The sequence below is a fragment of the Naegleria fowleri genome (assembly GCF_008403515.1).
Source record: "Naegleria fowleri strain ATCC 30894 chromosome Unknown tig22, whole genome shotgun sequence".
Classification (NCBI taxonomy): Eukaryota; Heterolobosea; class Eutetramitea; order Acrasida; family Naegleriidae; genus Naegleria; species Naegleria fowleri.
The window spans coordinates 512844-536931 of record NW_025407954.1 but is presented as its reverse complement, the minus strand read 5'-3'; the positions used below and the strand labels follow the sequence as shown (position 1 = coordinate 536931).

At 35.7% G+C, this 24088-nt stretch overlaps 16 protein-coding genes across 16 annotated transcripts; 8 read left to right on the top strand and 8 right to left on the bottom strand.

Moving 5' to 3' along the window:
• Window positions 1-133: 133 nt before the first annotated feature.
• Window positions 134-1843, top strand: FDP41_001141 (uncharacterized protein; the record flags this gene model as incomplete). The annotated part of the gene is made up of 1 exon (XM_044701815.1): window positions 134-1843. The coding sequence occupies one exon, from the start codon at window positions 134-136 to the stop codon at window positions 1841-1843; it is 1710 nt and encodes a 569-aa protein (XP_044564701.1).
• A 292-nt stretch (window positions 1844-2135) lies between these two features.
• FDP41_001140 (uncharacterized protein) lies at window positions 2136-3137 on the top strand (the record flags this gene model as incomplete). Its single annotated transcript, XM_044701804.1, has 1 exon — window positions 2136-3137. One exon carries the CDS (start codon window positions 2136-2138, stop codon window positions 3135-3137), a length of 1002 nt encoding a protein of 333 aa, XP_044564700.1.
• Window positions 3138-3340: 203 nt separating this feature from the next.
• Window positions 3341-3676, bottom strand: FDP41_001139 (uncharacterized protein; the record flags this gene model as incomplete). The annotated part of the gene is made up of 1 exon (XM_044701792.1): window positions 3341-3676. The coding sequence occupies one exon, from the start codon at window positions 3674-3676 to the stop codon at window positions 3341-3343; it is 336 nt and encodes a 111-aa protein (XP_044564699.1).
• A 941-nt stretch (window positions 3677-4617) lies between these two features.
• On the top strand, window positions 4618-5142 carry FDP41_001138 (uncharacterized protein; the record flags this gene model as incomplete). The annotated part of the gene is made up of 1 exon (XM_044701781.1): window positions 4618-5142. One exon carries the CDS (start codon window positions 4618-4620, stop codon window positions 5140-5142), a length of 525 nt encoding a protein of 174 aa, XP_044564698.1.
• Window positions 5143-6870: 1728 nt separating this feature from the next.
• FDP41_001137 (uncharacterized protein) lies at window positions 6871-7809 on the top strand (the record flags this gene model as incomplete). Its single annotated transcript, XM_044701770.1, has 2 exons — window positions 6871-7669; window positions 7724-7809. 2 exons carry the CDS (start codon window positions 6871-6873, stop codon window positions 7807-7809), a joined length of 885 nt encoding a protein of 294 aa, XP_044564697.1.
• A 114-nt stretch (window positions 7810-7923) lies between these two features.
• FDP41_001136 (uncharacterized protein) lies at window positions 7924-8599 on the bottom strand (the record flags this gene model as incomplete). Its single annotated transcript, XM_044701759.1, has 3 exons — window positions 7924-8094; window positions 8245-8340; window positions 8429-8599. The coding sequence occupies 3 exons, from the start codon at window positions 8597-8599 to the stop codon at window positions 7924-7926; spliced, it is 438 nt and encodes a 145-aa protein (XP_044564696.1).
• An 879-nt stretch (window positions 8600-9478) lies between these two features.
• On the bottom strand, window positions 9479-10077 carry FDP41_001135 (uncharacterized protein; the record flags this gene model as incomplete). Its single annotated transcript, XM_044701748.1, has 2 exons — window positions 9479-9857; window positions 9941-10077. The coding sequence occupies 2 exons, from the start codon at window positions 10075-10077 to the stop codon at window positions 9479-9481; spliced, it is 516 nt and encodes a 171-aa protein (XP_044564695.1).
• Window positions 10078-10483: 406 nt separating this feature from the next.
• Window positions 10484-11266, top strand: FDP41_001134 (uncharacterized protein; the record flags this gene model as incomplete). Its single annotated transcript, XM_044701737.1, has 2 exons — window positions 10484-10647; window positions 10876-11266. The coding sequence occupies 2 exons, from the start codon at window positions 10484-10486 to the stop codon at window positions 11264-11266; spliced, it is 555 nt and encodes a 184-aa protein (XP_044564694.1).
• Window positions 11267-11698: 432 nt separating this feature from the next.
• Window positions 11699-12514, bottom strand: FDP41_001133 (uncharacterized protein; the record flags this gene model as incomplete). Its single annotated transcript, XM_044701726.1, has 1 exon — window positions 11699-12514. One exon carries the CDS (start codon window positions 12512-12514, stop codon window positions 11699-11701), a length of 816 nt encoding a protein of 271 aa, XP_044564693.1.
• A 382-nt stretch (window positions 12515-12896) lies between these two features.
• On the top strand, window positions 12897-14039 carry FDP41_001132 (uncharacterized protein; the record flags this gene model as incomplete). The annotated part of the gene is made up of 1 exon (XM_044701715.1): window positions 12897-14039. One exon carries the CDS (start codon window positions 12897-12899, stop codon window positions 14037-14039), a length of 1143 nt encoding a protein of 380 aa, XP_044564692.1.
• Window positions 14040-14251: 212 nt separating this feature from the next.
• Window positions 14252-15453, bottom strand: FDP41_001131 (uncharacterized protein; the record flags this gene model as incomplete). The annotated part of the gene is made up of 2 exons (XM_044701704.1): window positions 14252-14761; window positions 14908-15453. 2 exons carry the CDS (start codon window positions 15451-15453, stop codon window positions 14252-14254), a joined length of 1056 nt encoding a protein of 351 aa, XP_044564691.1.
• Window positions 15454-15971: 518 nt separating this feature from the next.
• FDP41_001130 (uncharacterized protein) lies at window positions 15972-17552 on the bottom strand (the record flags this gene model as incomplete). The annotated part of the gene is made up of 1 exon (XM_044701693.1): window positions 15972-17552. The coding sequence occupies one exon, from the start codon at window positions 17550-17552 to the stop codon at window positions 15972-15974; it is 1581 nt and encodes a 526-aa protein (XP_044564690.1).
• An 858-nt stretch (window positions 17553-18410) lies between these two features.
• On the top strand, window positions 18411-18749 carry FDP41_001129 (uncharacterized protein; the record flags this gene model as incomplete). Its single annotated transcript, XM_044701681.1, has 1 exon — window positions 18411-18749. The coding sequence occupies one exon, from the start codon at window positions 18411-18413 to the stop codon at window positions 18747-18749; it is 339 nt and encodes a 112-aa protein (XP_044564689.1).
• A 157-nt stretch (window positions 18750-18906) lies between these two features.
• On the top strand, window positions 18907-19596 carry FDP41_001128 (uncharacterized protein; the record flags this gene model as incomplete). The annotated part of the gene is made up of 1 exon (XM_044701670.1): window positions 18907-19596. The coding sequence occupies one exon, from the start codon at window positions 18907-18909 to the stop codon at window positions 19594-19596; it is 690 nt and encodes a 229-aa protein (XP_044564688.1).
• A 33-nt stretch (window positions 19597-19629) lies between these two features.
• FDP41_001127 (uncharacterized protein) lies at window positions 19630-22012 on the bottom strand (the record flags this gene model as incomplete). The annotated part of the gene is made up of 6 exons (XM_044701659.1): window positions 19630-19889; window positions 19948-20085; window positions 20133-20180; window positions 20240-20605; window positions 20674-20726; window positions 20796-22012. 6 exons carry the CDS (start codon window positions 22010-22012, stop codon window positions 19630-19632), a joined length of 2082 nt encoding a protein of 693 aa, XP_044564687.1.
• A 615-nt stretch (window positions 22013-22627) lies between these two features.
• FDP41_001126 (uncharacterized protein) lies at window positions 22628-23298 on the bottom strand (the record flags this gene model as incomplete). Its single annotated transcript, XM_044701648.1, has 3 exons — window positions 22628-22788; window positions 22851-23173; window positions 23240-23298. 3 exons carry the CDS (start codon window positions 23296-23298, stop codon window positions 22628-22630), a joined length of 543 nt encoding a protein of 180 aa, XP_044564686.1.
• Window positions 23299-24088: the final 790 nt, after the last annotated feature.

Genomic DNA, 24088 nt, shown 5'->3' with positions numbered 1-24088 from the left:
CTTTTGGGAGGGAAAAGTGAGGGGTGCAAAGTTGGTGACGCTACTGTCATTTCTGGCTTGCTGTTGTAGCATCCTGTAGCACGCAAAGTTCATGTTGTTTGAAGGGTTTCTTGGCATCTTGTCGATTTACCACATGACATCAATACCATTCGAATCCATGTTAGAGAAATGGATGAAAGATCCGACTCAAACATCGGAAGTGTTGCTCCATCGAACCAATCATAGAGCTATTTTGAAGCTCAAAAGCAACACCGAAAATGTTTCTCGCAAACACCGTCAAAAATTAGTGAGAGAGAAAATTATCCCAATTTCAATGTGCCTGTTGAATTGCACTGCTGAAGAAGCTATTAATACAATAATTTCTGTGAAAAATTCTAAAATTGCCATTGAGAAATCCAAATGGTATAACTGTAAAATTACAAAACAGTCCAAGATGGTGAAACAATTCACAGCAAAGAAAATCCAAAAAAGAAATCAATTAATGTCTGGTATCGCCACTTATGGCACAGGAATATCATTATCAACTGCTAAAACTATGAATATCATCAACGCCAAACAAACGAATCATGAAAAGTTACAAAATTCACATTTGAAAAATCCGTTCTCAAGAATTCGAAAGTGCATGAAAATTTCAATATTGAAAGATTATATTTGCCATGTCTTTGACAACAGATCACTCAGCAGTGCAGACCTTGGCAAAGAATTGTATAATATTTTCAAAAACAAAACAAATATTGAATTCAATTCTTTGGACAATTATGATCAAATATTGCACTCACTTGAAAATCAACAGAAATCAACGTTAAATAGAGACATTCCATCAATTCTTAAATATATCTACATTGAGCAAAAATTGCTCTCATTTAATAGTGAACAATTATTTCAAGCAATAGAATATTTTGCAGGAATAGTTGAGGTAGAAAAATTAAATTTGTGGCAAAAAGTTGCTGATCACTTACAAATTTCCTTCAAATTCAGTAATGATTTTTGTAGATTCGGATACTATTATTTCAAAAATGAAGTACCACCGATCCAAATATTCCAACGAAGACTTATTAAATTGGATGATGATCTTCTTATGCCAACCATTAATGAGCAAGAAATGAAGGATGATGTTGAAGCTCTTTGTATCGGCAAGGCAACTGAAAATGATGAGGATGATAGTGAATTATATACCATGGAAGAATGGTGTAAAGTGTTTGAAAATCCTCTATCGTTATATATTGGTTATCCTATTACAATACCAATAACATTGAATGGGAAAGATGTTGCAGTGAAAGGTGTTGTTCGACGAATTATTCCTGTAATAACTCAACATATGATCCAATGTCACAAATATGGGTATATTCGACAACATATCTCTATTATTAATATTAATTTGGGAATTGTCGATTGGATGGATGGTACTTGTATCTTAAACCAATCATTAGTGAAAGTTACAGTTCAATTCTTATGGGATGAAAATGTGTTTGATAAATCTGGGCTGAATTTTGTCACTAAACCACTACCAATAATATATACATGGTGTCCAGAGACTAAACAAAACGTGGCAACAGTTTCATCTGTTTTGAGAGATCAATATTTTGAACTGAAAGAGTTTGCATTCAAATACACAAGATATATGAGCGCTGATTACAGTAATGCTGCTAAACGATGGAATCACAAAGTAGGTGGACATTATCGATGCTCCAAATGCAACATTTCATTTAAAGATTGTGAACATACCGACTACTTACAATGCATCAAATTACTTACTGACAACAAATCTCTGGAAAACCTGTTAAAAATTTTTCTCATGGGCAAGAAGGTCTTTCACACATCATTAATGATGGCAAACATTTAACTCTAGAGCAGCGAGGTTTACATCAATATGAAAATGGGTCGGAAATATTGCATGTCAATAAAGGAATATCTACAGGAATGTTCACAATGTTCAAGAAAGAAAAGTATTTCAAAGAAACAGAGTGTTTTGCAGCATTAGATATTCATATCAGAAACAATGCTCACTCTAGTACTCTCTCAAACGGTGATTGGAGAATGATTTTTTGTAAATTTCCTGAAACTATACTTCCATTCATCGTTCAAGAAAAAGCAAATGCTGAATTACTTTTGCTGTTGTGGACATTTTACAATTCATGTATAATAAGAAAGTGCATACCTTGTCTGAAAACCATCAATTCTGTACAAAAGTTTTTGTGTTTGGTTGTCTGGTTATTAATAGATGGGGAAAAGCCATTGTTGGATTGCATTTGCATGATCTTTGGATTCAAATTTCTCAATTAGTCTGGAAAGTGAATTTGAATTTTCTTTCAGCTGAAAAAGGTGAGCAAAGTTTTTCTCGTGAAAAGAAAATTGCAAAAGATACTACTGACCACAAAGATGAAACAGTCATTGTGCAAATCATTAAGCGAACGATGTTCGAAGATGTTGTTCGAAGCAATTTTAAAAACTCCAAAACCACACGTTCATCTATGGGAAAATTGTTAGAGAACATTCCCCAAATACCTAGCTTTATTCCAAAATCAATAAGTTCAGACTTAAAATATTGTAAATGGGTGAAAGCATTCGAAGACAACATATTAATTCCAAATTTTCCAGCATTTGCAAAATTTGATTGTAATGGACACTCTGTTCATGGTGAAAATTCACCTAATCTATCACCTGAATTTGAAAATATTCTCAACAATTGCTTAGTTACAAATCCCATAATTTACAGAAAAAAGACTAAATGTCCACATTGCAAAAAGAAATTTGATAATATTTCCCCAAGTTGCATTTTAGCATGTTGCAATAATTGTTGTGATGATGAGGATTGTGAATATCATATCAACCTTCCAAAAGAAACGCCAATGGTGATATTGTCCCATCATTCTCAAACACAAACTCAAATGAATTCATCACAAGACAATATATATGTGAGCCAAGCTCAACCTCCACAAACTAATTCCTCACTTCCAATGACAAACAATGTCAGCACAACCTTCACACCGAAGCCTGTATGTGCTAACTCCTCGAAGAGTTGTACAAACAAAAAAGTATCGGCCAAATGTACCAACAAAATGTGCAAGAATTGCTGTCTGAGTCATCAAGTGTGCAGCTTTCATGGAGCTGCTGTGAGTCGAGTGGACATACGGTAATAGAGGCATATGTAAAAGCCCAAATAAATAAGGAAACTTACCAATCAAACGTCCACTATGATAGTGCCAAAAGGCTTCGAAACAACCAACCGCCACACACAAAAAAATCTAATTAGTTTATTGTTAGCACCATTGGTGCTGGTAAAACTATTAAACGCACGTTCATGCGGTTGACTTTGACTTGAATTGTCTTGAAATTGGTTTCAATTCTGTGGAGATGATGTAAAAATCATTGGTGAAGCGAAATATTTTGTTTGTGTTTTATCTGTCATGGCTGGTGAATTAAGTTTCTTTAGTATTTGTTGTTGAGTTTCGGCATTTTGAATGACTAAATTGAGAGTGTTGGTCTTGCTGTCTGGGATGTACCAGTGTTGAATAACTGATTCAAATCTTTTTAGAATATGAGTTGGTTTTGTAACTTCAATTAATTGCTGTACTGTTTGTGTGAGCGTCTTAACAGCATCTTGCAGTTCTTTGATTTGTTGTTGTTGTTGTTCTAAGTGATTTATGAGTTCTTTGATGGTTTGTTGTTGAGTCATTTTTTTCGATTCGTAGATAAAATTAAAAAATGCTTTCATCCCAACTACCTGTCGTGGAGAAAGAGTGTAAAGGGACAACAGGTTATGGAAAATACAACTTGCTGCTTGATGCTAGCAAAACTTGTTTTTTGGATGGTACCGGAAAGGTTATTGGCAGGATTTCAAATGGATATTTGTGTGCAGTTGATTGTGTCAAAAAGTGTACACCAAAGCAAAAAACCGATTTGTGTTCCAAGTGCCGTTCACTCTTACAATCATTAGAAAACAAATTGGAAAAAGTTAAACAAATTATTGATAATCCAGAACTGCAGTTCTACCTTCCTTTTCATCTGTATTTTTTTATCCTCAAGTGATGTACCAATTATTGAAAAAAAACTTCAAATATGTTGAAAACTCAAAAAATTAACGATTTTGAACTCAAAATTATTCAGTCATTAAGAAATGCCGAGAAAACTTACAATAATGAATATCAAATTAAATCAAAAATTGTTGAGCCCTCCAGCAATACCAAAAAAACAACTAGATTTACACACACCACCAGAATCTGTCAACCCATTAGCTTCAAAAACATATGTTAAATTTGAGGATACTTTTTTTGTGAAATTTCTTGAGAACCAATTAGAAAATTATTCAAGACACCCAAACCACCATAAATATGACGAAGTTATGAAACGGTATTGGCTGCTTGGTAGATATTTCAGTGGAAAACAATTTTTCAAGCAATTATCAGGAAAGAAAAATCAAAATATACCTTGTAATTGGAGAACCAACTTGCAATATAATATAATAATACCAAGTAACAACACCATGAAAAATTGGACGCCTAAAGGAAGTATCGGATTCTGTGAATACTCAAAGTTCGTTTTTGAAAGTTTGTTACCTGATTCATGTAAAAAAGTTTGTATTACAGTAGATGGAATGAAAGTTCTCAAAAAATTGGAATGGATAATATTAATGACTTCATATACTCTACATTAATTGATTGCAACGAAAAATTGAAAACTAATTCCCTTGAACTGGTTTGTGCTTGTGCAGATGCTGAAGTTGATGCTAAAAAATTGCAAACATCATTACGACAAGTTTTGGGCCCAAACTTCGTCTTTGTGAACGATTATGTGCACAATTTTAAATATCAACGAAACTGTTTGTTAAATGGAAGAATTTTAGGAAATATTAGTATGTCTACTCTAATTAACACAATGAGTTCCCATCCTGAGTTATATGATGTACTTGATAAAGAAGAAGTGACACCATCTGATATCATGGCCATAGATCCATGTCTTACTCTAACCACACCAAGGGTGATTGAAATATTGAAATCACTAAAAAATGATGATTCTACCACTTTAGCAAAGTATTTAGAGAATATTCGTGAAATATATGATATAATTAATGAAAATGATACTGATCCAATTCTCTTCCATCATCATCTTCGTTGGTGGCATCCACCGTTTCCTCCTTTGTAGCATCTCCTTCTTCCGTTCATCTCCATCATCATCAAATCCACAACAACAACAACCACAATAATACCAATGATGACTCCAACAGCCATTATTATTCAACACACACGAACAATCCTTCTCCAGGGTCACCACTCTCTTCATCTTCAATTAACCATAACAGCTGTACAAATCCAAAATATTTGGTCTCAAAATTTTTAGAAGAAACTCAAATTCATAACGTAATTACTGATGATGATATTGCAAATATAATTCCATATCGTAAAAACAATGAACAGTTCCATATGGTTCTATTAGATTTAGAAACTACTGGAATGGATGCGAAAGATAATGAAATAGTGCAAATTGGACTGATATCATTACTTTCAAAATTCGTATTTTCCACATGCGTGAAACCAACACGCAATAATTGGACTGATCATGCATTAAGAATGCACCGTACTAAATTGAACGAAATCAACAATTCCAAACCATTACATGAAATTATCACCCCCATTCACAATTATTTGACTAAGCATGGTACTTGCACTGCTATAATTATGGTATACTCTACGTCACTTGATAGAAATTTTATCCTCCAAGCGTTGAATCAAAATTCGTTATCTACGAATCAATATATTATTGTCAACACAATAAGCAAAGAATTTTTTAAAGGGTGTCAGCCAGTTATGACCAGGTGAATAAGCCATTGAAAAGCACAACAAAAAATGTAGTGGATGCTGAGCATGATGCACCATTTGACACGGCAATGTTATTTGACATCATCATGAACCGATTTAAAGGGAACACAGACCAAATTTTTACAAAGTGTATGGAGTTTAAAGATCGTATGCTGCATGATGGCAGTTATGGGAACAAAAATGCTAAGAGGAAGAAACCTGCTGATGACAATGGTAGCACGAAGAAAAAGATAGTTACTTCAGCCCCACAGCAAAAACAGACCAAAATATATGAATTTGTGGAATGGGCACTCCCGAATACACAACAAAAGAAAGGAAGAAGCACAAAGACAAGCAATAAACAGTGATGAAAGCTTGCTGGTGAACAGTGGGTAGGTGGTTGCGATATTTTTTAAAAACCCCGATTAGGAAGGTACTCCAGGAGGGTTGACACGAGGCAGAAAGTATTAACACCTCAATGTGGTTTATTGTGAATAAGCAAATTCATCAAGTAGATGAAGAAAAATCTACAAGATACATGGTGGATGATAAACAAGCTTTAGAACTGATTCACAAACCCATTTGTGACATTTGAATGACCAACATACTCAAACTGGTATTTCAATCAATGGATCCAATAATTATCAGGAGCATTTCACTCAAATGTAGATGAAGAAGAAGCCCCTCAATTTAATCTTTAAAAAGAAAAATGCAGAAGGAAAATCAGTATTTCAGTGTGGCATCTTGCCGCCATGAAAGATTCTTGGAGGCCTAAATCCCATGATGGACTTTTTTTACCTTTTGGTTCTTGCTTTTCCCTTGATGGTCCTGTTGCTTGTGATTGGCCCTTAGCACCGATTACCGATTGGTTTGTGGCGATGTGTTGCTGTGATAGATTGTTATTAGGCGAGTGTTGAGAGCCGCTTGTGAAGAAAAAAATAATCCAAACAAAAAAAAAATCAAAACTTCCACAACCTTTCCTTTCCTCTCCTAACAACATTTTCGGAATTTTTAAATTTTTATTTTACACCACATCATCATCTTCAACAACAACCGCCACTGAAACATCAACAACATGGGAAAGAGAAGAAGAAAGAATAATAAAAAAGGTGGAGAGGATGAATCTCTCGAACAAAAATTGGAAGAACGCCTTTCCAAAACTTGGTGTTATTATTGCGATAGAGAATTTGATGATGAGGCTATTCTCATTCAACATCAAAAAACTAAACATTTCAAATGTCCCTACTGTCCAAAGAAATTAGTAAGTGTAAAGGGAATGAAGACTCATGTGTTACAAGTTCACAAAGAAAACATCAACTTTATTCCGAACGCAAAACCTGATAGGAACACGTTTGATTTTGAAATTCAAGGGACACAAGGTATTCCAGAGTATATCCTCCTAGAGAGACAAAAGAAGTTGGAACTTGAAATATTTGGAAAGTCTGATATTCAAACCCAAGGAGATAATTTACCAGGATCTCTTTTTGCATCATCCTCTGAATCTAACGTAACTAATACTTCTAGTTTATCAAATTCTATTAACCATCAACATGATGATCACACAGATGCAGTCGAAGGTGATGAAGAGAGTACAAGCGAGAACGCAACCACCGATGTATCTATTGAACCTCAAACTAAAAAGGTCAAGTCCACTCAAGAAGGGGTCACTCCTCAACCCATTTCATTCTCTCTCCAAAAGAAAAGCAAAATTTCTGCCCCTCCAACCATTTACAGAGCAGCACCTGTGCTAAATACTAGTAGCTTCAACACGCAAGATAATCAAACCAACACTGCCACCAATTTGAACGAGTCAGCTGATGTCAGCACTCCTCAGAACAATGCTGAGAGTCTCAATGACATTCCTATTGATGGTGGTAAGTTGATTGAGAAACAGTAATATCATCACACTTACTCATCCTCAATTGTAGAGGATGACACTACAAGTCATACATCACATCTTATTTACAAAGATGCCCTTTCCATGGAGGAGAAAAGAGCTCTAGATCTGAAATAACTGTAAGTTTTGGATCATTTACTGAATATTAAATAAAGATTGTGTTATGCTGTCTCTGAATTGAGCTGTTTTTTGTTTTTATGATCGTGTTGATGAGTTGGAGTTGAGAGTAATTTATGCAATTGTAAAGTTAAAAGAAACACAGGCCAACTCTTTTGACTTGGAAGAATCAAGATAAGCAGAAGCAACAGTTTGATAGGTTCCAGGGAAAGCAAATGAAGGAATTTGGTTTTGAATCTTGATGGCCTGATTACCGACGCCAATTGGGCAACCACCAACAACGATCTGTTAATATTACAATAGAATCCGATCAGCAGACCAAATTAAAAAGGTTCGCCGAAATCAATAGAGAAGATAAATTAAATTCAGATGAATGAATTAAATTTTCAAAATTAAAAGATGATCATCAATAAATACCATCACCGACTGACATACCTGACACAAATTATAGGAATATTCAAAAAGTTTGACTCCAGAAAGATAAATATCAGCATACAAAATACCACCAGAAATAGGAGTGGTCACTTGTCCCTATTTTGTCGTTTCGAAATAGTCATCATCATTATTAAATAAATCATCGAAATTATTAATAATTCTTCCCACATTCTGTACTACTTACAGTAGTCACTGCGGTCAAGGTGTCACCAGCCTTTGGAGAAGCAGGTGTAATATCCAAAGCCTTTGGAGTAAATACAGGGTTATTGAAACATTGTTGGAAAGGAGCGTTAACGGCCAAAGCGACAGTAGCGCAGAGCAAAATGAGAGCAAATGAGGCAAAGATTTTTTGCATTTTTTTTGGTTATGTGAGATTTGGCAAACTCCTTTCGAAGGATCGTTTGAGTTTGGCTTCCGATGTTTTCCCTGCTGCTCCTTCCCGAGCACTCGAAATTCTGCAGTATTTTTCATTGACTTTACAAGTAAATGAGTTGGTGTTTGAAAACTGATAATTTTAAAGTTAGTCGAAAAGTCAGCGGATTTTTGAATTTAATCCCTACTAAGTTTACTCTGCTCTGTTCCAAATCTGCAGTTCACTTAAATCGATATCTGATTTTATTTAAATAAGCATTGAAATATTTCATCGAATTCAGTAAGAAAAATTTATTGATGAATCAGTTGAAAAATAAGGGACTGATTTGAAGTGAAATCAGTTTCTGAATAAGGGACTGATTTGAAGTTAAGTCAGTACCTAAATTAGACTCTGAGTTGAATTGAAATCAGTATCCAAATCTGACTCTTGGTTGAATAAAAATCAGTTGAAAAATAAGACTCTTGGTTGAATTAAAATCAGTCTCCAAATCATACTATGGTATTGAAATTAGTCTACGGATAAGACACTCATTGGAATGAAAATCACCAATATCGTATTTCATAGTAATCCATGGAAGGCTTGAGTAATCCACTTCTAATTCAGTGTAATTATAATTTCTCGCTATCAATCATCGTATCATCTTTTCAAATAAGCTGATCATCAATGATTCAATGCTTACCTTGACGATGACCATGACACCTTGTGTTCAATTGGGTCAAGTAATACCAACTTACCTTGATTCATGAATTGTTCTAAATGTAGTGAAGGGTAGGAATGTTCGATTGTAACAATTAATGAGTTTGGTTGAGTCTTTAAATTTTTTAATACTCATCACAATCACATGAATAAACTTGGTATTGTTTAAATCAAGAACAAGTCATTCCTATGAACTTGTTTAAATTTACCACAAACTTGGAAACATGGTATGGCGTTTTTTGGCATTTCGTCCAATATTTTGACTTGATTCGAGTCTAAACTTTTAACGTGATACAAGCCATCCTTTTTACTGGTCACGAGACCATGACCAAATTCTTGAGCATGAAAATAATCACCCTTTTCAAATTGAAAATGAAAAGTTCTTACTCGTTTCATGGAAATGACTTGATGTAATGAAAAGTTCTCCAGTGCTTTGTGGTCCATGTTATTCTTTCCTCCTTGAACAGAGCTAGTGATGGATCCAACTAGATCTTCGAGCATAAAAGTACTCGTACACCATAGAGGTCCAAGATAGAAAATAGAACTGTTTACATGATGAATAATATATAAAAATAATTACATGATGGATAATATGTGAAAATGAGCTATATCATTTAGCCGACTTACAGATGAAAATGAACGAATGTATGTGAAGCCAGTGTTAAAATAATAATGTCAAAATCTGTCTCGATGGCTTGTAATATTTCAAAAATTTCCTTTTTCATACTGTATAGAACTTCAAGGCTTCTCACTACTGGATGCATGATGGTGCGTATAAAAGTAGAAAGTCTATAGAGAATGTGATAATGTTTGTCTGATATTTCATCCTGAAAAACCTCAATACAATATGCAAATATTATATAATATTCAATTGCTTTGAAATAACTCAATTCATCCAATCCACGGACTCTTCGATGATAGAACGAAGGTGTTTTGATTTCATATAGCTTGTCTATCGTTCTTTTAGTAGTTTATCAAGTAAAAGTTCTTTACTTACTGTTAATAGTATCAATATTGTACTTGTTTTTGATAAAGTTCAACAATTTTGCACAAAGGCCTTCAAGTAAATTGTGTAACAAATCACAAGCAATCTGTGCAAATACCAACCAATTAGTATTACCTTCTGTTGAAAATGATTTGTTCAAGCAAAATAATTTTGCAGCCTGCTATATGGACGTGTTGAATTCTTCTACTGTGATTCAAAAGGATCCCTTGTCCATGATCTTTGCCTCTCAAAAAGATATGGTCGTGCCTGCATTCTCCACTCAAAAAGATCTGTCTGAAGTGGTATTGCCTCAATCCATGCAATCTCAACCACCAATGCAAATTCAACCGTCAGTACAACTGTCAGTGCAATCTCAACCCTTGGCTTCTTCATCATTTCAGAAAGACCGGACCAACACTACAATACTCTCTTCTCAAACTGATGTTTTGACTCCAGTCTTCTCCTCTTAAGTGGGTTCACATTCCACCATTCCAACGATCCATGAATTTGAAGAATTGAAAAAGAAGTATGAAAGAATTGTCGACATTAATCATGATCTCCAATTCAATATGAAAAGGATTCAACGAGAATTGGAACAAGAGAAGGAAGAACGAATCAAGTTGCAATCCAAGGTTGATCAGCATCCCGAGAGAATGAATACCGTTCGTGATAACTTGTGTAAGATGTATGTTGATCTTGGAAATATTATAACCTCCATGTCTAACACAACAACCATTATAATTGGGGACGAGAAGAAGGAAGTGGCCTCAGACGAATTTGTTAATTTTTGTAAGAGGAACCAATTTGGCAAGTGTGTAGATTACCTTTGTCAAGTTTTCAATTGGAGCATTGACAAATTGAAAACAAACGCCAAACTCCAGCATGCGGTTGCTTCCTTCATATACCAGCACACGGAAATCAAGGAAACCACTCGCCAGTGGAGCAACTTTTTCAATACTCACAAATAATGGCCGAACTTGATTGCTTTGTAATAAAATAAATATCAGTATGAAAATGTGGAATTTACTGATTTTGCGACTGGCTTTTTTTCTGACTGAATTCCAATGCAAGTTTGCTCACTAATTTCATTAAAAATACGAAATTTCGAGTGCTCGGGTTATGCCTTGTGAAAGGCGGATAGAATTTGAAGGGGCAAGAAAGAGATCAATTGTGTGAAGAGGTTGTTGTTACATGATTTTACTATTGTTGTAGGTGAGACACTTGTCACACCTCAAAATCAACTGCCTTGAGCGTGCAAGCCCTAATAAATATGCATCCAAAGAATTACTCACCAGAAAGTAATTTTCTAACCTAAGGTAATTTTGCAAGGCGCTTTGGTGTCACCATGTGACTCAAGCAAATATGTTGTGAATAATCTTTGTTCCGCTCTCTAATTTCATTTACAAAACATTGGCATTCTTCATTGCAGAAAATATAATGTGTGCCAATTGGTCTGACCCTTTTGGGGTGAAATGTAGCTTGTCGGCATCCCAATATTCCTTTCGTTTATCAAGAGTACATTTACTCCAATTAAGCTCATTCATTAAATCAACAAAAATCATTTTCTTTCCTGGTATTAGTTGTTGCTGATTGAATTGTTCCACAAAATTTCGTATATTTTCATTCACTTGGAGCTTTTTCACTTGAAACGTCTCTCGTAAATTTTCCATATCATCTGCATAACAAGAAGGAATTGAACATGCAATGATCCATTCAATACTCTTTTGATTTAAACAAATATTATACATATCTATCAAATTATTGGTAATATCTTCGCTCTTTCTGATAAAAGCTAAATCATTCGTTCCTCCTATAATGATGGCAGCTCTGTAATCATTAGGCGGTACTAATGGTAACGCGTTTGGAGTCATGTTATCAAACAATTCATCGACACGATGATATTGAGCATCATATTCAGTGAGCTGTTTCATAAGAAATCTTGATAATCGTTCTTTCATTGAATTTGTTTGTTCTCCACTCACTCCGAATTGATAAACTTTATACTTTTCATCCGTTGTTGCAACCGAGTTGAGTAATCGATTTAATTCAACGCAATACGGATGAAATTTAGTACCTTTCTTGTAGTATCCTCTTGTGAGAGAATCACCAATAGCAATGATCGGAAAGGAATTTTGGTGATCCATCTCTACAGTTTTTTTCAGTTGTCGTGAGAGGAAAGGGCTGTCTTTGGAATTAGAGGAATCATTCCGACCCATTTTTTTTGTTGAGGCTGTTCTTCTTTTCTTCATAGTTAACGCACCAGACGGTGCTCTTTAATCCTTTTCGAAGTCAAACAAAAAAAATTGATGAGAGTGGGATTTGAACCCACGCCCTTGCGGAACACGGTATTAAACATACCTTAACGTGTCGTCTTAGACCGCTCGACCATCTCACCTTGCATGGTAAACAAAATTGCTATCTTACATAACAAAAAATGTTGTTATTCAGTGTTCAAAGATATTGTTGTTAATTTTATATTCATTGTTATAACAAGGTCACTGATTGTTTTCGTATTCTAGCAGAATTCATCCATTGAACACAACACAATAGCAAAAGTCGTTCAAGAAACAATTTGAAAAAATTTTGTTAGAAAAAAAAATGGTAGCAAGAACAAAGCCATCATCAAATGAACAAAATCATCATCAACCCACTCGGAACTCTGTTGTAGCAAAAGAAGATGACCTCGAATATGATCTTGGACATTTAATGTGTCTAGATGTACATCCAATTGATTATCAACAAAACAATACCCACGATGAAGAGGCTAACCACAGACTCCAACAATCTCTCCTTGAAAGTGCCCGAGAAAATACACAACTTCTTGTAAATCATCTCTTTCAATTAGAGAATATCAAACAAGAGGATACAGGTCTTTTTGCCGAGTTACCGGATCCAATCTTCCGTTTACCAAGAGAAAAACCTTGCCCAAAGAAACGAGAGTTGACCCGATTTGAACAATTCATGGCTGAGAAGGGCCTTCGTATTCGAGGAAAGAATGAAAGAGAGAAACTTGTCTATGATGAAGTGCATGATGAATTTAGACCTAGATTTGGTTGGGGCAAAGCAAACAATGCTGATGAAACCGATTGGATTATTCCAGCCAAGGAGGGAGACGAACAACATGAAGATCCATTCTTGGCAAGACAAATTGAAAAAAGAGAAAAAAAGAAGAAGCAACTCAAAAATCAAGTCACAAATATTGGAAAAGGAGCAGCAAAGAAGGGAGCTAAAGATGCTGAGAAGGAGAATAAGGCTCTGGCCGTGCAAAACAAGTACAATCCAGCAAATACTCCATCTACATTAAAGATAACAAATGTAAATGGTGGAAAGATTAATCCAAAACGAGCTCATACGGGCTTAAAGGATGATTTCCTTAATGCATACGATTTCGCTAGAGTGAGTACAGCAAGTATGGGCAAATTCGATACACAGGTGAAGGATGAAAAATCAATGCCTGTCCGAAAGGGAATTTCGCATCTTGTGGCTCCAGGAGCTAGCGCAAATTATGATGAAAAGACAAAGGCCATGAAGATTTCAAGCAGAATTTTGAAAGAAAGCACAAAGAAGAAGACAGGACAGCTCAAGACGAACGCAGTTAATATTTTCCAACATTTAACAGAGAAAGATGGAAGAAAACAAAAGAAGGTACATCTTCTTGCCCAGGCTAGAGATCGCTACAAGAAGAAGGGCACGACATCAAAGAAGGACAGAGATTTCACTGTGGAAAAAAAGAGGAAATAAATACATGTTATTTATTGCACCATGTGTCACCTAGGCCACAAACGGAAATTGATTCTTTATCAACATTCAATGCAGCGATGACAAGAATATAGCATTCATCATGAAAATCCATTCATCATTGAGTGTGACATGCATGACATCAAGACTTTGTCAATCTTCTTCACATACCTATTGGTCGCTGAAAATGACAATTAGCGCCTTAATCAAATGAATTACGAGGAAGATGATGACACATTGAATGGAACACTAGCACCAGATGCCCTGTATAGAATTTCTAGAAGTGTCCAACTGATGGCAGAAGCAAAGGCTCGCTTCATAATTCTTGGGGTTACTCCTCGAAACAAGGTTCTAAATCCTTCTTCTCTATTGATGGTTCGGAAGGCATCAATTATACCTCCATACACCTTTTTGGAGGAGGAATCAATTTGAAGTCGAGTTCGAATCATATCAAACGGATGAGTAATAAGGGAAGATAAAACACCTCCGACTGCACCACTAGGCATTGTTATCAGAGGACTTGTTTCCATTTCTTGTTCCTTTCCCTTAAAGAATGTATTTGTCAAGGCATATCGTGTCTGATTATAGAAAAGATAATTCAACCCTGCATTTGGAATATCACGCACAAGAGTGGCAATAAGGCCAGAGAAGAACCCCGAAATTCCTTCGTTCTTTGCAATAGATGTGAATGTATCCCACACTCCGGAGCTGTTGGCAGTATATTCCTGTTGTTTACAGAGATCGAAATAGATCATTAATAGATAAAATGTCGTAGAAACCATGTGAAGCATGATATCATTAAATCAATTCAATGACATGGCAAATCATTCAATAAATGGACCAATTATGTGTTCATTGCCTCAAAACTTACCAATCGGGTTTTAACAACTGTAATTGGACATAAAATCACTCCAGTGAGTCCTCTACTGAATGCAGCAATGCAAAAGCTTTCAAAAGCAGACAATCTTGTACTATTTAAAACTTGATCACGATCTACTGATGTGTGTATCATTGAAGTAATTTGTTTCGCTGATAGTGTCATTTCCTTCAAATAGCTGAGCATGTTGTAATATAACAAGGCTCCGGGAGCCACTCTTAAAAACGTTGGAATACTCCCTCTGTATAGACCTCTAATTCCCTGTTCTTTGTATATCATTCTTGCAGTGCTCATCATGGTAGGTCTTTGTTCTATCATCGGACTTGATGATTTAAAAGCTCCAGCCTTCAAGATCATATTTGTTTTGATTACATCCATCGGTTGGGTAATCACAGTACTAAAGGTACCAGCAACTCCTCCCGAAAGAAATTTAAGAGCTGATTCCATGGAAATGTATCCCTTCTTGGTTGTTGTGGTGGATTTTGATGTCCTTGTTGTGGATGCATCAGCTTCCGTTGTGATGGTCGGTGTGGTTTGCATTTTTGTTTTGTGGACCACTTGAGAGGTAGGTGGCTGAGAAGGCTCTTGTTCAACGCATTTCAAAAGAACAAGATCTTGCCTTTCGACATGCAAATTGATTGACAGAAATTATTCGAAAAACAAGATCCAAACGCTTTATGTCGATCCTTTGAAAATGATGAACGACCTATTAGAGCAATGTAGGTAAGGGCTTGCTAAAGAGCTCGATGAAGAGAATGTGAATTTCAATCAAGCTTTCAAAACGAAAATGTCTCAAAATGAAGAAATTACAGAGTCGATGCATTTTCGATGTGCAAAATGGGGTTGTATTCCAATCCAACATTGTCAATGGACTCAATGGAATAACCCTGAAAGAGGGTAGAGAAGATTTTAGTATTTCCAGATTACTATTGATCAAAGCTTGTCAATATTTTCATCAGGAAATGATGATTAACAAAGTTTTGGTTCCCTTTGTTTTCATGCTAAAAGAACAACAATTAAGAGAAACACTAAAAATTGCTTTAATTCAAAATTCACATCTATTGATCTTTTTGCTCTGAGTAAAGGATGAAAGGCTTAAAAACAGTAAAGGTTTGAGAGAGACAACCTCGCATGCCAATTCGAACTTCCACATGACGTATTGAATTGGAAGTAAAATCGTCAAACAAAATGAGGCATGTTTTTGAATTAATTTCAATGGTTGGCATCATTCGAATTTCCTGCTTTTGCTGTTTGGTGGCGTGACGAACAATTTTCTGAATGACCAAGTTCGAGAAGTTACTTTGATAGATTAATTTAAAGTGTGAGGATGAAAAATCCTTCTTAGTAATAATATTAGATCCGTATCCTGTGAACAGAGCGCTATACAGGTTCTTGATGATTAATATTTGATCTCGAATTGTAAAGTATCTCAATCCAATCCTCTTTACAAAGTAATCAATTCGGTCAGTCAAGAGTTCATAGAATGTGTGCTTGTTGTTAAATAGAGAGGTCAGTTTTTTAACCTTCTCTTGAATATCCATTGTTTGAATGATTGATTCAATATGTTCCAACAAATTGGAGTGATACAGACTTCTTTGATGAGTTTTGAAAAGTTTTTTGCATGAATCGGAATTGGAGAGAATTTGTCCCAAAGCCTTTTTCATAGATGCATTCATATTGCATGAAGATTTGCTTGAAATAGTAATGTAAGGGACCAGGACCGAATCTGCCAAATGAATGTAAGAAGGGAGAGAGGACCGAATCATTTCTTCAGAGTTCTGCAAGATATTAAAGGAGGAAGAGGAACCAAAACTCGAAGGAAGAAAGGGATTATTCAGGACAGCCATACTTAGTTCTGAAGGTGAAGACTTCTTCATATTCGAAAGGGAATGTGATTTAGGAGTGGGAGACAAAGAGCTGCTTTTTGAAGACTTTTTGCGCACAATCTCAACATCGTCCTCTTCTTCCTCACCAATACTGTTCATGCATCGAGTGTAGACAGTATTTCTTTGGAAAAGATGATTGTAGTTATTGCTCTGGTGACTGCTTTTCTCATTTGGATATAATATTAAATATCCATCCAAAAAACTCATTGCCTCACTCAAGAATACATTCTTCTCTCGTGTGAGCAGAATTTTGTGTGAGGGATCACTGGACAGCAATAGAATGGGATAGAATCGAACCGTCATTCTTGTGAAGATGTTTCCAACTTTAGGTTTTCTTCTGCTGTGATGAGATGAGGAGGAAAGCTTATTGCGTCCTTTTCGTGAATGGAGGTTTGGAAGAAAGTCTTGATTGAAAAACTCAGTTTCTCGTCCAATAAATTCGACTTCATATCCTGTATATATTCGTGCAAGACTTGAAAATTGATAGGTGACGTTCAATAGATGAAATTCTTCATGAAACTTGTGAATGTTGAAATACTGAGAGAGGGTATTGAGTAATTGTTCAGAGTCTCGGCATACAAGCCCAACCTCATAAATTGGATGAATGAGAGATCGTCTCGATTCCTTAATGATCAGAGTGCTCATAAAAGAGTTTACAACTTTGAGCCTATAGATTTCTTTGGTTGTTAGGTATTGAAAGACACGTTTCCATGGCAGTTTGGTAAAGGAATTTCCAAGGCAAGATAAATTCATTTCAAAATATTTAAATAATTAACGATCCGATGTAAGAGAGGCTGTTATATTAATATGCATCAACATGAAGGGTTTTTTTCAATTGGAGCTGCTTGTCGATTCCTTCCGAAATATCCTGCTGTTGTAATTATGGTCTGCTAAGTGAAACGTTTGCTCCTTTCAACATCATGCAGGAATTGGCATATCTTACAAAAAAGGACAGTGCAGGTTTTTAATAGTGTACATTCAGAGAAGGTGCGCTACAGTTGGAAATGAAGCAAGTCAATTCTCGATCCGAAAGGAAGGTGATTAATGATTGAAATGAGCTGGCGATAATCTTCAAATCTTTTCAAGACATTTTTTTGGTTGAAAAGAAAGGTACAATTAGCGAAAATGTGATATCAAGTAAATACTTGGCACACTTATTGTTTGAATCGTTGCCAAAGCTTGAGAAACACAACAATATCTATGAGAAACAGAACTGAATCACACACGCAATCTGTTCTTTTTCAAGCCAAAAGTCTACCTTAAAACTCCCCTTCAACACGTTCCATCTTTCAAAAATTGCATTTCTGAAGAGGTGTACTTGATTACTTTACAGAGCGTACTATTGTGAGTGTGCGATCGATCGAACACCCTTCGGAACATTGTTCGGATCCTCTCTTCCATGTTATTCTTTATATCTTTATCTTTTTTCCTTAACGGACCCAAATTCCATATAAATCGTCATTTTAGTATGAAAGCCGTTCACTCATTCGATTAAAAAACAGAGATTTTCCACTTTTATCACTCATTTCCAATCCTTTAAAATCTCTGTTATCCCTACTCTAGAATAACACAACACTCTAAAAAAACAAACAACTTTGTACACTCTTACCAATGCAATCTGATTTAAAATCAATTGTACTTGTCGCAGTAGTGCTTGTAGCTTTTGCTGTCTCCTTGATTCATGCTCAAGTGGCCAACGCTTATAACGGAGCTTATGGCTATCAGGGAGGGGTTAGTTCCAATTATGGTGTTGCTGGTGGTAACTACAACTCGTACGCTCAAAACACTCAAGCATACTCCAATCAAGTGAGTGCTGTGAATTATCAACCTTACATGGCTTATGGAAATGCTTATCAAGGACCTTATTATTATGGAAATAACTTGTATTCCAATTATTACATGCCCTTCTATGGCTATCCTTCTCCATTCAATGGTTATGGATGGTGGTAACTCTGCCAAACTTGTATGAGTGAGTTGGAAGGCAGTGCATCCATGCATTCAGAGATGATGAATAAAAGCTTTGGATTTGTTGTGATTTTATCAAATAATTTTTTTTTAAAAAATAACCTCTTGTTCTCCTATTAACCCCCATTTTCTTTCTCATAATATGACACTAGGACAAGTTTTATATCGGGATGTCTTGTCGGGAGATGTACTTGTAACAAATTATTATAAAATTGAGAAGGTGTTTTATGGGAGTATTTACAAGGTGAAATCTCATTTCATGATTAGAGATCCTTCATCATTTGATGTATCTTCATCTCCTCCTGTGGGCGATTCCGAAGAATATCACGCCAAACATTTAACGAACAAAGTGTTACGATATTCTGTGGTTGAAAAATTTGGATATCACGAATGTACTTTGAAAAAGAAAGAATTTCTCATGATGATGAATGTTTATATCGGAACGTTGAAAAGTCTTGTCGAACAGTCTGGAGATGAGGAAAGAGAAAAATCTTTCTTGATGGGATCCACATTGTTTCTACAAACAATTTTGTCAAATTTCAGTAATTACAGATTTTTCGTTGGACCATCCAACTCAATTCCCAAAGGAATGATTATTGTTCAAAACTGTTCCACGGATTTGATTACACCTGAATTCTATTATTTCGTAGATGGTTTGAAAGAAGAGAGTTTTCAATCTAAGCATGCTGACCAATCAGGCACCTCACCTGGAGGTTCTTCATTAATGTCAATGACACTTGAACACCATCAAGCGACAGAGAGTGAAAAATCGGACTCTTATGGAAGTTTTTCTAGCACTGGATCAATCAATAATAACAATGAAATGATGTAAAATTACGTTACAGCAATACTTGAATGGGAAAGCTTAAGGAAGAGCTGGTCTTGACACATAGTCATCATTCCATTCATTGTTGAATTTATCAATGAGATGTCGCCATCCACCAGTGAGATCTATCAATAGGGAATTATACTTGTCAGGACTTGGTACATCTCTGAGGTCAGGTGCATCACGCTTTGCTCTCCATTTATATCCAAAAGTGGGAGAGAAACGAGGAGATTTTGCTGAAAGACTATGATAACCTCCACATTGATCATATTTCCCATATTCTGATCCTTCCACACCAACTGTTTCATGATGATTAATTGTAATATATTATTATATCTAATTGACAAACAAACTTACTTAGTAAACCTCCAAATCTTCCTTTCTTTGGCGATTGATAATAAATATACATGTGGCCATGCTCGCCATTGGCCTCAATTTTCTTGCCTGTCAATGAACGATTTTCTGCTCCTCCAATTGGTAAATTCATTCCCCAATCTTTAAAGTTCAGTAACATCTTTTGTCACGTGCTCAATTATACTTACGTCTGTGATGTTTCAATAATGCATCTGTGCTTCCAAATAATTTAGTATCTTTTCACAAAAAGAATTCAAAAACCCATCATTTGTCCAAATCTTTTCAAGTCACCTACCTCTAAATGTAATTCCAATAGTCTTGGTTTCATGCAACACTTTTTTCTTTCCGTTCGGTAAAGTAAAGTCATATCGATCGTCAATAATAATTTTAGATGGAGAGTAATTTGTGGTAGTTGTAAACGATGACTGTGTAACAAGATCATCCTTTGCTCTTGCTATTTCTTTTGCAACTCTTCGTTGTCGAGCATGTATGGCTAATTCGTCTTCATTAAGATATTTTTCTGTGATATTTGTAATTTCACCATTCAGCTGTTGTAAACTGTCCAATAATTGTTGATCGGATGCCTGTGGCTTATAATAATCGAGAGCATGAGTAGCTCCCATTCTTCTGAATATTATTTTACCTTCAACTCGTGCTTCATCTAAATAAATCAGATTCATAATTAGTGTAAAAGAAATATAAATGTCAATCAAATCATTGTGAACGTACTTCCACTGGTATAGACTGAAACATATTTCGATAAATCTCCATCACAACTTCCACTAAATTTCAATCGTGGTGACCATTAAAAAATATACATTTCACAAGAACAATATTTCTTAATAACATACGTGACAAGCCACTTCCAAAAAGAATGTTCATCTCCATTATGATGAATTGCTCCATCTCCATCCATACTATCCAATTGAATGATAACTCTACTGCCATGTGATAAAACACTCGCAATTGGATATTTTGTAGAATTCCAAAGATTCCATTTGTGTGTCTTTTCATTTTCTCTATACAGCAAACTTCCATATCTCAATACACAAAATATTCTTCTTAATACATTTCCCAGAGCCTCATATTCAGGACTTTCCAAAGTCTTTTTCCATAAAATTGCATCTCGTTTAAACTGAGCTAGAGCTCCAACTTCCGAATATTCTCTCTCAATAATTTGTTTTAATCGTTCCACTTGACTCAGAAACAATGGATCCGAGTATGGCACATCATCAGGAATGAGTGCATATGCAAAATTTTCCAGAAATATAATCTCTTTGGGTTCCACAATGTCTCGTGTGTTCGAATCTAAAGTTGTTGACACATTGGTTTGATTCAATAAATTTTGTTTAAATTCCCTTGTTGCTTGTGCTAGTTTCACTTCAATATATTGTTGTTGTTGTGAAGAAGAGGAGGAGCTTGTTGATTTTTTTGAATTGGATGGTATGGATGAGGATGAGGAGGAGGTTGAGCATGTTATGGAATGGTCACCATGGTGATGGTCTTTATGGATTGATCCTGTTCTCGGAGTGCCATAGCTCGCTAAATCAATTCCATCGATCGGGAGAGGAGGTCTCTTGAGAGTGACGGTGCTTCTTTTGCGATGGACTTCCATACTATTTCGTCCAGAAGATGATGAATTTCTCGGAGATGAAGAGCCCGTATTGAGAACCCCTTCCGAAGGATTGCTGCTCCGTCCTTCCATATTAATGACAAGAAATCCATCATCGATCATTGCTAATGATGATGATGATGGTTGTGGTCGTAGGGAGGGTGGATGGTCAACCATCACATAATCTTGCAATAATTTATCGTGTTGTTGTTGTCGACGATCATCATTATTTCTTGTTGATGAGATGATGTCATGTTCAACATCTGATGAATTCGAGAGAGTGTCAAAATGACAAATCGGGGACGTTGTTGGTGATGTGCTTGAGGATGGTCTGTCTTGCAACAACAACTGCTCGTGGTGATGTTGTTCTTGATAGGTCTGAGTGGTTGTTTCTGGCGTGATGATGGCAGCAGTGCTCTTGCTCCTCAAGATTAAAGGGTCCTCTCGGAGCGACATTTTTTCATACTGTCAAAAGTTTTGAAAAGAACAGTTCTTCGGAGCTCAGCACTGTGAGGCTTTGAAATCTTTGTCCATCACGGAGCTGATCCATCTTGCAAAAGGTTGACACATTTTGTACGTGCAGTCAGTAGTGTCTCTTTTGTAAAGTCAAATTGAGTCAATCCAATCTTTCAAATAATACTTCGAGAAATGAATTATTATTATTTCTCTGAGTGGTTGCTTAAATTTTAATTTAAACTTTTTCATTAATCTTCATTCCTCTTCATTCTCCTTCAAAGAAGTCTTTCTCAAAACAATTCGAAGAGAAAAAATAGTCGTTGTTCATCCTTTCAACCCCCCTAAGCTTTTTCTTGATGATTGCATTGAAATGATTTGCAAGAAAGAGTCTACGAAGGAATAAAGGGAACCATCCTTCGAGGGCTCTGATTGTACACCGGTGAGTGGGATGAATAAATAATTCGTAATGATTTATTAACGACTTTAAAAGAAAGAGGAACCCAATCATCCATGCACAATGTTGGACATTCAAGACTTTCCGAACACAAGGAAAATCATCAGATTCCTAGTCGTGAAAACTCTACACCTTCCTTGAGTGGATCACTCGTTATTGCTCTAACCTATCATACACGATTGGCTACACCTCGAAGGTGAACGATTGACTGTATGAATTTGAGAGGATGATTGATTTCGGCTAATGGAAAGAGCTATGGTTGTTGCTTTTAGAGGTCCTGAAGAGAGATCTCTCTGTTGTGCTTCTCTTAATGCATAGCAAGCTATCAATAAATATTATTGTGAGATTGACATAATGTAAATCATTGAAATTGATAACACATACAGACAGCATTTTCAAAAGCTTCCATCACACCAATCTCTTTTTCCACACTCACTTCGTAGAAAGCATCCAACTCTAATTCTTTTCGAAGCATTTCTCCCTCGTCTTGGCTTACGACTCGCTGGTCTTTCATGTCTATTTTGTTTCCAATTAATGTTATGTAGGGAGCACATCCATCCGAATTATAAAACGTAGTTCTAAAATCTAATAACCAAATTTTTGTGTCTTCGAATGTTTTCCTATTTGTCACATCGTATACAAGAAATACCAAATGAGATCCTCGATAATAGGAGGATGTGACAGTTCTAAATCTTTCATGACCAGCACTGCAGTTTAGAGAAATAGTATTCATTATTTCAAATATATATTTGAAAATATGGCGCAAAACCTACGTATCAAATATTGTAATTTTGTAATGTTTGTCTCCAATCACCAAGCTTTTGATTTTCATTTCAACTCCTATTGTTGGTTTCGTTTCTTTTTTTTCACACGTTATTGACATCATGAGACTGCTTTTCCCAACCTAAATAGAGTTCATGATTTAATTCATTCAATCACGAATGATAATTCAGATACATTCCATTATTTGTAAAATATTTCAAATCAATTTCGACTTGATTTTTCTAACTGCCAAACATTACCTGTGTGTCTCCAATCACAATCGCTAATTCAAATATTAATATTAATAATTTCATAATTAAATAAAATCCATTTCATTCCGAAGTAAGATATTATGAAACGAGCGTGTCCGTGATCATGACGAGTCCAACAGTTACTTTCTTCGCAATCTTGGATGTCAAAACTCACCTTTGAAAACCCTTTCGGTCATATTCGCGTTTTTTATTGTTAAAAAATCTGGAATGGATGCTCTCAGTGGCAAACACTCTCTTGTTATAAAGTGAGGGAGATTGTTCTTTGGATATACCAACTGAAAATGAAAAGGGGTGAGCGATGCCAACGTAATGAAGATATGTTGTTGATGCACGACCATTTCGAAAATAAGGAATTGCCACCATCAAGGCGTGTCATTCTATTCGCTCTTTTTATATGCTTTCTTTTTTACATTCATTTGAGAGAGTTGGTGGTTGTTGCAACCCATCTCTACAATCAACAGGTTCGATGAACCTCTCCATATGATCATAAGGTTCATCCCACTTCTTTCCAAACACGAAAACACTTTCACACATTGACACCTGACACCATAGTCGAATATTTCCACTTCTCTCCAAATGAATGTATGA